General features: G+C 42.9%; 1 protein-coding gene across 2 annotated transcripts in view; it reads right to left on the bottom strand.

Annotated features, from left to right (window-relative positions):
- Window positions 1-1,150: 1,150 nt before the first annotated feature.
- Window positions 1,151-13,173, bottom strand: part of LNX1 (ligand of numb-protein X 1) — a 70,773-nt gene continuing 58,750 nt past the window's right edge. For both annotated transcript variants that reach the window (XM_059817898.1, XM_059817899.1), the window contains exons 7-10: window positions 11,217-11,394; window positions 9,152-9,380; window positions 2,177-2,335; window positions 1,151-1,470 (exon numbers count right to left, since the gene is read on the bottom strand). In XM_059817898.1, the coding sequence (XP_059673881.1) occupies window positions 1,335-1,470; window positions 2,177-2,335; window positions 9,152-9,380; window positions 11,217-11,394 (702 nt within the window). In that variant the 3' untranslated portion in view covers window positions 1,151-1,334. The remainder of the gene's footprint in view (window positions 1,471-2,176; window positions 2,336-9,151; window positions 9,381-11,216; window positions 11,395-13,173) is intronic.

Consider the following 13,173-nt stretch of genomic DNA (forward strand, 5'->3'; position numbering starts at 1 on the left):
TAAATTGTCTCCTTTTTTCATAAGCCAGTGGGAAGGTCATTCTTTTACTGACTTTAGAAACAGTGTGCATTCACTTTATTATATACCAACATCTGGAACAGTGTGGGTTTAGTGTAGCTTTTTGAGTTCATATTTGAAAAGGTCATCCTTTACTACAGCGACAAGCAGGAATTGCAGACTCTCGAAGAACCTTGTACTAAGGTGAAATGAAAAAAAATAGGGAAACTGGGGAAGCTGCTGATTGTTCTTAGTCTGGTGGAACACTGAGTGTGCTGATCATACACTTCGTAATTGTGTCTGGTTTGTGTGGGTGCATAAGGGTGAATTAAGCTGGATAATCATCCCTGCTGCTTTTCAGTGGCTTAAGAGAAAGTTCATTTTAGTCTTTGTTCTAGGGGAACAGCTGTCCTTAACATGATGAAGATTAACAAACATATCCTCTTTCCATTGCTAGCTCATAAAGGAAAAATAAGAGTTTGGAACATGAGTAATGGCAGAGAAAGGCAAAGAACTATTTTAAGAAAAATATAAGACCATCATCACTTTCATATTTAATCCATCCAGAACAGTATCAAGTGCAGTTGGCATGGCAGTTCTGCAAAGATTGTACTGCCCTGTCAAGGTGCTGTTTAGAAGACTTACTTGATGGTATTAGCAGGGTGCAGTGTACTTCCTTAAAAACAATAATTCTGTATAAAAATCCTAGATTTAATAGTATTAATTGAAACATACCCAGGAAACTAGGTCATTTGGTTTTGGATGAAAATAATGTCTGTACAAGTACACAGTTACAGTTATTTTTAATTATTTTAGAAATTTAATTCACAGTTTTACAGACTAACAAACAGTACTTGAAAGTCTTGAAAATACCAGCTTCATGCTGACCATGAAAAGGTACACATAATCAAAGTGCTATTAATGTGTTGGCTAAAAACCTTCACCTGATTTTTGCAACTAAAAAAATTGCAAGAAATTTTTCCGTAGGTTATTCAAGAATTCCTTTTTGTAAATGAAAATAAAGTGGGTGAGAGGAGCTGCTGCTCCTTAAATTTAATTATTATAATGCATTAAATATATATATATAAAAAAAACAACAAAAAAACCTTAAGAACACAGGGAAGGAAAGACTTAAGTCTGTAGCTTACATCACTCTGAAGTGATTTTCTGACAGGTGTCCCTGCTTTACCTAAACTTGACTTCTCTTGACATGCAGGTTGAAATTTCACAAAACTTTTCTTCATGAACACATACTTGACCCCCCCAAAACATAAAGATGGATGTTCCTCTTTTTCTCCATGTTAAATTACTTGTCACACTCTCCATGAAGACATGCTTTATAAAAAAGTGCCAGGCCAGGACACAATTGTGAGAGTAATTTTTCCTTTCAGTTCTTTGAGCATCCTTGCCAAGCAGGCATGCATCATTCCTGATGTGTTCCTGCCATTGACAGCAAGGAGAACGTCACCGCATCTGAAAAACCAAAGGCAAATATGAGAGAACAATTGAACAAGGTGGCTTCTTGTCTTAAACATTTGCAAATGCCAAAACATGTGCTTAAGCTGGGAGGAAGGGGTAAAAACGAGTTATTACTATTCCTTCTGTGGCTAATCACTGTTCATGAATAAGGGAATAAAGCAGGTGAAAATACTTGACTTGTTTTTTTTTTTCCTTACAACTTTATAATTAGTTAGACATATTTGAAAGAAAAGAGGATATAGTTTTTCAGATGGGAGTGATCCGTGTTCTGAACAAACTATGTTTTAAGACTTTAATTGATTTAAGTTTGCTCCATAATTCTGCATTTACTCTCTTAAATTGTATTGGTGTTTGCAGGGAAGGTGGGTGGTTGGTTGTGGTGTTTTTGAGCTGGGGGTGTGGGAAAGCTTCTCTGCTGGCATGCTTTGTACTACCCTAGAAATCAAACTGACTTCATACTTATTCATATACTAGTGATTGCTAGACATCTGAAAATATTCTACTATGGAGGCAAATCTATTAAAGTTCAGAACACTTATGTCCTGTTTCAGATGTCAGAATTAGTTCTGTATCAATGAGTCCTTTTTTCCCCTCCTACACTGTCTTCATGAAAACTTGTTTTTAAAAAAAACCCCACAAATTAACTAGATGAAAGACTTACTTACTTAAATACTACTTTTCATTAGATAGTTATCATTACCTAATTCTGCCATCATTATATGCTGGTGTTCCCGCAACAATGGATTTGATAAAGAATGGTTTGTTCCCAGTATGTTCTTCATAACCTCCTACGATGCTGAAGCCAAGACTTCCAGATGTATTTCTTCGTAATACGATTTCTTTGCAGCTGTACAAATACCTGAAACAAACCAGTCTAATTAAATGTCTTAGGTTAGCTTTAGATTCCGATGAATCCTTAATGATGAATCTGCCTTTTCATACATCTGTCGAGTGCTTTCAAGACATAAAATAGCACCAAAGTTCCACTGCAGTAGACACCTACACTTCCTTTCTGTTTGTTATATTCCTGCTTTCCACAACCAGTTATCCTAAAAGTAAAATTACTAGGTAATCTTGGGCTTAAAATACTAGATTTTTTCCACAGGGTAAGAATTAATGCAAATGATCTAGTTGCAGTTGAAAGTGATGGAGAAAAACGCTTCACTGAGTCTGGATTTAATATTTGTAAACCATTGTTCCGGAGGCTATTTGATCTACCTTGTACAGTCCAGTGACTTACTTTATTTTCTGGATAAGAGCCTGTGTGTGATCAACTGTATCAGTCAGGCGCTTATACTGTGCTGCATGTTGAAGCTAAAAAATTTCAAGGCCAATTAAATGAGCCAGAATGCCAAAAGTCACATAGATCACACAAAGAAGGCTACCAGTGGAAGAAGGGATACTCAGGTTTTCTTGTCAAGTCGCAGCATGGAAGATGAGAGAAGACTATCCATGTCAGTCAGTGCTTTGGAGTACTGAGACTGCTATCAAGGAGTTAGTTTGTCCTCACTATAACAATTAACACAGTATTTTATGGTAGGAGAGCTGAAATCTGCCTCTTCCTCTGTCTTTTAAATTTATTTTGTGGTACTGTAAGTTATGCTGAGTCTAAGCTTAGCTGAAACAAGGAATAGGGGAAAGTAGTAAGGTTATTACTTAAGGTTATTACAACTTACACATTGCCTATTGCTCTGAGCAAATGAACAATCTGAATACCTGCTTTGTTTCTTTTTTTTTAACCAAGCAGGAAAAAAACATTAATTTCATTAGTTACAGAGCAACTGCAATTTCTGTGCTTAGTACTTAACACACTCATCATTATCACAGCAAGCAACTGCTACAAGCTCTATTCAGAGACTCTCTAGGTTTCTAAGAAACAGCTGACACTTCTTCTGTAGAAAGATAAATATCTTAACAACCAATGCCTCTAGCTTTTTAAACTTTTACTTGTCAAATAATGCTTTTGCTGTGTTTCACACCAGGATTTTATAGTAATAGTAGATTAGTCCCTCAGGACCTACAAATATGCACCTGCTGCCAGGATGGTAGGTATATAATATTTGTACAAGAAGTCACTGGCTGCTAATGTAAGAAACAGGTGACATTTGGTTCTATCCTCAGCAGCCAGACATTATTAGTTTACCATCTGTGGACTTTCTTCAATGTGCAAAATCACTTAAACCTTCTATGTTTGATGGTACTTATCAAGGTCATGACCAAGCGATGCCAGGATTCAGCCTTTAGTGCTATCACCTAGTGTTGTTTTTGGGGGCAGGGGTCTCTGCTGCCCAGCACTATGCTCGCTGCCTTAACGAGGACATTGCCGAAATTGAAAGGTGATCCTAATGACTTAGAAAAGAAATCACCAAGCAGGTAAAAGATATGAGAAGAGAATGCAGTGAAGACAAACAAGGCTTACATGCAGTCTGTGCATACAGTCTGTGAGGTTATCAGTGACATGGTCTCCATCAGTCCAGAAAGCAGAAATACATACTTGCTGTCGAAGTGTATGCTAAAATAGACGCAGCATGCTAGCATTAGGATTGTTCTCTCTGCCAGAGCAGAGGAAACACATGGGAAGCAAGGAGCAGCAGAGAGAAACTACTCTGTCCTGACTCCAACCCCCTGCGCTACCTGTCACATCACCGAAGGGACGGGGTGTAGCCTGCTGCAACAACAAGGCGGTGGAGGAAAGGGGTTGTCCAAAGTGTTTTCATGTTTGTCATCTTTGGTTTCCAGTACCCAAATTCATAATTAAGTGTTTTTAAGTCAAATTCCCCAAGTGTAGTCTGGTTTGCCCACAAGAGTAATTGGTGAGTGATTTCGCTGTCTTTACTTTGACCCATGAGTTTTCTCGTTCTCCTCCCTTCTTCCTATTTGCTCTCGTCCTGCCGGGGGGTGTTGAGCTGTGCGGGTGCTTGGTGCAAGCTGGGTCCAACCCATGACACCGGCCATAGCTAGAGATTGACTCTTGATAGACTAGGAGTGGCTAGGTGGTGTTTATGCCTTTAAATTGATGTTTCCTTATCTCCATCCTATGGGATAGAGGGTATAAACATGGCAGTGCACCATCCATCCATCAGCTATGCATTAATGCTGTCAGAAATGGGAAAAGGATGCTGGGAGGCAGGCATGCGCAAAGCGGAGCCATGTAAAATGCTGTTACCGCTTGCTCTAAATAGTTTAGCACATAAGCGGAGATGCCTGCTCTGCCTGAGCAAAGAGCAACCCAAAGGGAGTTAGTTCATTTGGGTCTGTTTATGACTGTGTAGTAATAAAGACAAGCTAGAAAGCACCACAGAGAGAAAATGAAATAAGTACTTGCGTCATCCGAAGATGCTTAGTGTGTTTGAGTAGATTAATTCTCTGTAGTAATGAAAGCCCCAGTCTGTGTGTTTTGACCCAGTTAAACTGTCATAACCCACTAAACTGCAACCAGTCGAAGGAGAACTGTCTTCTGCCTTGGAAGAGAGCAGCTTGCAGTCTTCTGCCTCTCTCTATTAATACTCCAAAATCTGAGGACAAGGAGTAATTTATGTGTGAACTTGCCTCAGATTCAAGACTTGAGGATAAATGGTGTCTAGACACAGGGTCCTATCATAAGAAATACTACAACTGAGCATCAGTTACTGATGCAAGAGGAATTTAAAAATGCCTGTTTCCAAGCAGTTAAATGTACAATTCCCTGCTGCCTTTTGTGAAACGTGAGTAGCCTTATGCTCTGGGAATCAAAACCAGCCTGACTTCAGGAGGACTTCAGCAATAACAGGTACGAAAAGCATGACTCCCTCCCCCTGTCCTGTTCCAGTAGATGACTGGGAGTGGAGTACAGTAATATTTGAGAATTACTCCCATCTGAGCCCTACAGCCTGGATGGAGTTAATTTGGGGGAGTTTCTGTCCTAGTTCCATGTTTTATGTCCAGTTCTACCCCTGGTTTGCAGAATGACTTTGGCCACCTCCTGTCTTTCTCGTCTCACTTTTTGCAGATGAAGAAAAGCACTCCTGTGAAGTCCTAATGTTTGTAAATGTTATGACAGGATGATCTATAAAGTATTTTTAAGTGCTAGCTGGGGGAAAGAAATCTGAGGAGAGCTAAGAAAGGAGAGCAGGAAAACAAGCAAGAGTAGAAGAAAGATCACGTGGCTGCAGAAACTCTTTTCACCAGCTGCTCCACATTATTTTCTTTGTGCATGCTTCACAACATTTGCCTCCAACAATAAAGGAGACCTGTCTTCCTCAACAACAAACAATTAAATTAGCTACCCTGAAATAAGTCTTCGGGCCGGAACGCTTAAGGTCCTGCATCACTGCTTCCTCCCCATGCCCAGCCCACAGTCCCTCTGCTCGCATGTGGTCCAAGTTTTGACAGATGTCAACTGCACATGTGCGTCTATTTTATAACCGCCACATATTGGATTGTACTACAGAAAGAACAGAGGAGTTGTTTATGTACTATCAAGCCATATAAAAATGACCGAGGCCAATTTTAAGATCTCAGAAGAAAAGGGCCAAAATTTAAGCAAAATCCACAAATGTTAAATTATGCAAGACAGCTTTTCCAAGGCTTTGAGCTTTGGAGTGAGGAGTCAGATTCTACTGCTACTGCCTTGATCCAGAAAATTCATGCCTCTTGTCTGTCCCCATTGCTGTAACGTGTATGCAGCCCTTGGGAAAGGGGCAAGTTCTGTGCTTGTACCGAGAATTAGGCATTTACAGTAGACCAGCCTCAAAAATGAGGAAGGCACACATAATCATGTAGCTATTACTAACGTTTGCCTGTTTTCTACTTCATAAGTCATGGACAAAGGTCTATAGACATCCTCTAGCGTTTAGCTCAACTCAGCACATTTTATGGGACCATCCTTCACAGGATTTTCATCAAAACTCCCTGTTTTTTGAACATGGAAGGACAGACTCTCCTCTTTTGGTTTCCCGAGCCCAAATGTCCTGCTCTAAGCTGCAATGTCAGGCTGCCTCTGCACTCCCCACCTTGCTTGCTGTGAACAGATATTCACACTGCACTGCCATGGCTTGTCTAGAGCCACATCTTTCCCTTCTCAACAGAATTTAAAGAATCCACCATCCAGCCACCTCTTTTTTCAATTGTGCCTGTTCCTGGCCTACCAGCATTACCACCTTTTCTGTTTGCTCAGTTTTACTTATGCAGGTGTTTCTTGCCCTGCCCATCTTCCCAAATACCACGCATGATCCTGTATAGTCGTGATTTTGACATTTCTACTTTTCCATCAGCTGTACCAAATGTTTTTAGACTTACAAGCCTTGGAGCAGGCCCTCTGGTGAATAGTATGGCTTTACTAATGTCACCACAGTTTTAATTAAGGTAGGTGAATCTTCACCATCTTGCCCCATAGTTGTACATCAGGCACCTTTACCAAGATGGACCTGTCAGACGTGTATTTGGACAAAGAATAATTTTCTGTAACAGCCTAGAAAGCATCATGAGACTGCTGGCAATACCTTGAGATCTAGTGGGATGTGATCCTTGCCAAAAGCAAACTGAAAGCCAGATAGGGAAAGGTTAAATGCTCAGACTGGAGGGAAATAAGTTAATGTGATACACATCCTGGTGAGAGAACTTGTTGAAGGACTTCCAGATGTCTGGTGTGGGCCCTGGAGAATCAGTGCAAGAGTAAGAGGGTAAGCACACTCACGCCGGTGAAGACTGAAGGGTCTGATAATACCTAATGAGCAAACCCAGACCTGATCTCAGCGCCCCTACTCAACCAACCAGCTGCTAATAAGGATGCAGTGCACCTTTGTTACTGTCACATCTAATCAGTGTTGATCCCTGTCTTAGTCTGATGTTCAGAGCAGCGTACCAGCTCAGCATACCAATCCCCCTACTTTTCTTTGGCAGCAAAGGGCTGCGCTGTGGGCTGTGCACGGGGTCGCAGCTGGGGATAGACTTACAATGAACTTCTGTCTTCAGCATTGCTGATGCTGGGCCTGGTTTTCCTTCAGACCAAAGGGGTGGGAATGGCTTCACAGACGCAGCCTTTGGAGGGGGGTAAGAGAGCGAGCTTAAAGACTGCTTTTCAAATGGGAAAAACCACCTTTTCCTCCCAAACTCCAAAGCAGAACTGACTGATGTGAACCCTGGGTGCAAGTCTGCAGTACTGTGGAGCTCTGTCCTTCATCTCTGTCACCTTGCTGAGGACATGGGGACTTCAGGCAGCTGTGGGTAGAAGCTGATGACCAGGCAGCTCAGGTTTTCTATACAGCACAGCGAAGGTGGGGTTAGGCCAGGCATAGGCAGGGTGCAATCCTTTCAGCCAATCTAGCAATGGATGGTGGCTGAAGGCAAGACTCAGCATTGCAGATTGCAGCATCTATAATGCCTCTAGCCTGCTTGCTCTCTCTCTGCTGTTACCTGTGCTCCAGTGTCTTCATGTCGGTGTGTAGCTGGTCAAGTTCAGGGGTGCAGAAGTGAGCAGGAATGAGGACCTCCCTGGGCCTGCCTGGCTGCAGCGAGACTGGGTAAGAAAAGTTTACCATTGCCTGGGGTAGCAAGTTATGGGCCATCCATCTACTGCTTTTTCTTTTTACTGCTTTTCTTTCACAGGAGTAAGGACATAGTCCTGTCCACTGGAGGAGGAACATTTCATCTGTGGGTGACAGACACACAGCCTGTCTTCTGCTCTTGCAGTGCTTCAGCACATCTTACACAGTCATTAGCCTAAGACCAAGCCCCGAAACACATCTGGCCCTCACAGCAGACCTTGCTGCAAGGCAAATGAGTTCAAAACAGCTCAAGCCAGAAGGAGGGAAAGCATCTAACCTGCTGCGTGAGACTGGGAAATGGAGTCCTGAAACTGTGCCTAGAGCGAAAGCCCACCTGTTCTGCAGACCATCTTTTCATGCCCTCCCATAAAAGAGAAAGAGACACTCTGAACTGCTGCCAGGGTTAGGACTATGGGCAAAAGTAACTTGCAAACAAAATTCTTCATTCCTTAAAATTGAATACTGAATTCAACTGTGTGATGCTAGCTTCGCGTATTCACAGATTGACAACGTGTCCTCATGTAATACCTTACAAAACGTCGCTGAAGCTGCAGGTATACACCCTGCCCACCGAGTGTGTTTGAGAGAACTTAATGACATGCGATGTGGCTTTTATTATCCGTACTGAAATGACAGCACAGCTGCTTCCCGTGTATGACAAATGTACTTCTTTCAGTCAGGGGTGGGGTTAAAAGAGGTGATTTGGAGATACCGGCCAACTGCATGCACTTCGCAACATCTGGGCAAAGTCAAACAATTCAGCTGGATTTGGCTAAGGAGAAGGGCTGTGCAGCTTGAGAGCTGCAGGAGGGGTAGCTCTGCCTTCTGCAGGGTGGTCGAGCCTAGACCCCAGTGCAGCAAGCTCCTGTATCTCTGCAAGCTTTGCCTTTCACTCCCTAAGTGCCAGATATGTTTTCAAGACTAGAACAATTCAGGATCCTTTCCTCCCTTGCAAGGGGATCTGTGTGTCTATTTTTCCATGTACACATACCCATTTACAAAAGGGAGGTATTTAGAGTCAAGTCTGTGACAGAGCCTGGATTTAATTAAGATGTCAGTGCAATGAATCAAGCCAAAAGAAAGAATTGCCAGAAAATACAAATCTTTCCTCCCACTCCCCTTCAGCAAGAGGATGCAATCTGTGGACTTACCGTGGCAGCCCCAGCCACATAACCCAGGAAGGTGACCACTCGCTGTTCTCAGAGGTAGCCTGCGTGGCCTCGGGGGGTGGCAGGCGGCCCCGCTCCTCTTGGGCTTCGCATGCTCTCATCTCCAGGGCTTTGAGCACCACTGACGAGTTGGTGTTTTTCAGCAGGGCGACGGCCTCACTCCGGCTGACCCCCGTCAGGTCAATTCCATTCACGTTCAGGAGGATGTCACCTGAGACCAATAAAACAGATGATAAAAACCCTGCAAGGGTTTCCAGGATCCCCTCCCCACCCCCACGAACAAGCAAGTCAAAGCCACAGCCAAGAACTTGCTGCCTGATGAGGCTGTTTGTTAATCCTACCGTTTAACGTGGATGTGAAGCATATGCTAGTAAACATGCCACAGGCATGAGGGAAGGGGCTAGATCCCCGTATGCAGGACCATTGCCAGGCTGGACGTCACAGCCTGCATCCGGAGCGGAACAGCACAGATAGGGTCCTGCTGTATCAACAAGCTTTGGTACAGGGACCTGATGCTAGTCCAAGTCTCTGAAGCCCACTTCCAGCTAACGACTTTTGTACTCAACCTGAGCTTGAAACCTGAAAGCTCGAAGGTGGTTTTCTCCCAGCACTCCCTAAGCTGAGGACTGCTGCTCCAGCTGGCTCTTTGTAAAGTTTGCTTTGCAAAGTAACGTATTATTATTTTAATGTTAATGCCTCTTTGAATGGCCGCAAGCCAAAACATCTTTCTGTATGCCTTATTTATAATGTAGGCACAGCAGCTTCAGACAAAAATGCAGAGATGACCTCAATTACTACAGGGAGAACAATAAAGACATCGTTAATGTCATCCAAGCGGCCACGGTGCCAAGTGCTCTGCTACACTCCACGGCATGCTGCAACACCAGGGCTTCCCTGGGTGCCCTCTGCACTTCGCCTGCATGCTCCTCCAGGAAGGGGCTGTATTCACTGCCAGTCCAGGCAGTGCAACGTGAACATTAACCTCTTCTTGTGATCTGCCCCAATGAGACAGACAACACCCTAAGGGCTGCTCTAAACCATGGAGGCTTATGGCACTGTTATAACACCACGTGTTTATTTGTTTCTAATTTTATCAAATTAACTAGGTTGAATTTTCCATGCTGTCTCACGATGAATATTTTTTGGAAAACATATCCCACTGAGAGGCAGTCATTTCCCAGCAGGAAGAAAGGGGAAACCTGCTGATTTGCTCCTGTTGTCATGGTCTTACATGGGTTTTGACGAGCAGCCATAGCTCCCGATAGAGGGAGGTTCCCACGCGTGCCGGTGGCAGGCGCTGCAACTCAGGCTTGTGTGGCTTAGCTGGGCTGCAGCTATTCTGCCTCACTTTTGGGTGCCTTCACTTCCCTTGCAGCTTCTGGGCAGCGACTGGGCTGAAGCTGAGCATAGGGGATGAAGGGCAATGGGATGGAAAGCTGGCAGTTGCTGAACATCCTGAAAACTGAGAGTTTCACATTCTTCTACTGCCTACCTATTCCCACAACACCCACTGATAAAATATGCTCCTCTTACTCTAAAGGCTTATTCCTGCAGAAAGGGAAAAGCTATTAATTTTATCACTCTGTTACATCAAGAGCCAAATGGAGTCATGAAGCCAACGTTTCCAGACATGATATTGAGCCACAAGGCACTAACATTGCTTCATATATGATGGGAATGCTGCTCCTTTTTATTTCTTTCAGAGCCATGAATGATATGACAAACAAGCACAAAAATTTACATTAAAAACCCATGAAGGTTGCACAGTGAAGATTTCAGTAGTTAGGAGATGGTGGTGCAAGCACATTTTCCTCTGAAAAACTATTTTTTTTTTCCACCAGACTATGCCTACATTCCTCTTCACAGAGATGGTTACTGCTGCGTATGACACCTTTTCTGGTAGCTAACTTGAGACCCCCTAATCTGATGCATCCCAAAATCTATGGGATGGCTGAAGATGTCAGGGTGTGATGCTCTTTTACTGTCCCTCTGTTTTTCAAAGGAAGTCTTTGAATTAAAGCAGGATTTCAGAATCCCCTCTTTTTACCTGTTTTTATCCTGCTGTCTCTGCTGATAACTCCTCCAGGTTCAACACTTATCACATAGATAGGCAAATCCCATTCCCAGTTAGATGCTCCGCCTGCTACGGTCATTCCCAGCGATTCTGTGTGATCTTTCCGGACAGCCACCACCTTCTCGTGACAGGTGACAGCATGAAGGGAGCTCTGTGATGGAGAAAACAGCAACAACAAACACAGTGGGCATGGGGACCTCCCTGACAGCTTAGGCATTTTCTACTGAAATGAGTATTTGTTGAGGGACTACCAAAGCACTTCACAGCCACCTGCCACGCCTGGCCAGATGGCAGGCATGACTCTCTCCAGGGCTTAGGCATCTGCAGAGTCAGAGCTACCGCCAAGATAATCCGTGCTTTAATAGTTAAAGTCAGGCACTGCTCCCACCAAAATTGGAAGTGTTTCAACGTGGAGACTAATAGAAGCAGGTCTTTGAAATATAAACAAGGAATCTGATTAAAAAAAAAAAAAATATGTTCTTGATATTAATATCACTAGTGGTCCTCATATCTTTGACTATCAGGTCACTGTTCTTATCTTGCTGCTTGCAGTTTGAACGTCATCTCTATAGTTAATGAGAAATGGTCCTGGGTTAAAGGAATAAAACTCTTGGGGACAGATTAGAAGACAGACACTTCATTCGCTTTTCCAGATTTCTATATTCCTGTATAAGTTACTGGTGGCAATACATTTGAAGAATATGTGTTTCTGTTCAGGAAAAGAGAAGGACATTCATAGAGTGATGAGCCAGCAGCTTCCAGGGTGCTCTTCCTAGTGCTTGTACTTAAAAGGTCACTTTGGGACAGGCACCTCTACTGTCTGAGGACAGTCTTCCCCTTATTCCTCCCCCTGAATAGGAAAAGTTACACACAGACCACTGGTCATGCAATAACTAGTGTATGAGTGAGGGTGAAACAAACTCACAGGTGCTTCGGGATGGAGAGGCAACACAAGCTCCAACAAAACCTGTGAACCGAATGTCACGTTTGCAACACATCCAGCTCTTCACAGAAGAGTTTGAGAGATAAGAATGCTTCTCCAGAAAATCTGGATTTAAATGTTAATTGCTTTGACTTCCTTAAATGTTTCATAAGCTGTGCTCCTGGCATTAACCCCTGAAGATCCCAGCCCCTCTTGCAGAACAGCACCATCCATTCCAGGGTCATACATAGATATAATAGCATACTGCTAAATACATTTCAAATGTATATTAAAAAAAAACCCCAACCTTCTCATTCATGAGTGTGACCTCATATTTACAATATGCAAAAATAATCTATAAAACTCATTTAAAGCCACATTAATCTCTTCTTAGAAATCCGAGATCCCACAAAGACATTCCACCTCGATTCCTGGGCCAGCAGCACAGAAAGTGAAGCAGGCAAGTCCACGGCTGCTCCCGCAGTGACAACAATGGATGAAGGAAGACAGCAGCAAAAAGTCTTTATGGGAGTAGGGCAGGCTATATCTTTGTTTAGTGTTTTTTTTAAAGGTATGTTTGGTGGAACATCAGGATTTCTGTGATGCAACATCGACAACAAAACCCAGAACCTTTTAGCAGCTTAGCAAAGGATGTCTAGACGCTTGAGCAGGAGAACAGTGGCTGCCACAGACCTCCAGGAACAGAAAGACAAAAAGTTCAGTGGAAAACATCTTCTCTTAGTCACCGGGACAAAAAACAGATGTAGTTGTTTGGCCATATCACATCTGATCCATGCAGAACACAGGCACTGTGTCAGAGTAATTGGACTTATGGCTTGCAAATGAACCTAAAAATTTCTGAAGATTTTACAACATTCCCTTTCAAAAAAAAAAAAAAAAGTTCTAGTCCAGATAATTTTAACATTTCGCCTTTGTCTTTCAGGTGTAAATGTTTTAAACATAGTAGTTCTATCTGTGTGCAAACTAAACATAATATTTCATCCATGT

The sequence above is a fragment of the Gavia stellata genome, chromosome 5 (genome assembly GCF_030936135.1).
Source record: "Gavia stellata isolate bGavSte3 chromosome 5, bGavSte3.hap2, whole genome shotgun sequence".
In the NCBI taxonomy this organism is placed as follows: Eukaryota; Metazoa; Chordata; class Aves; order Gaviiformes; family Gaviidae; genus Gavia; species Gavia stellata.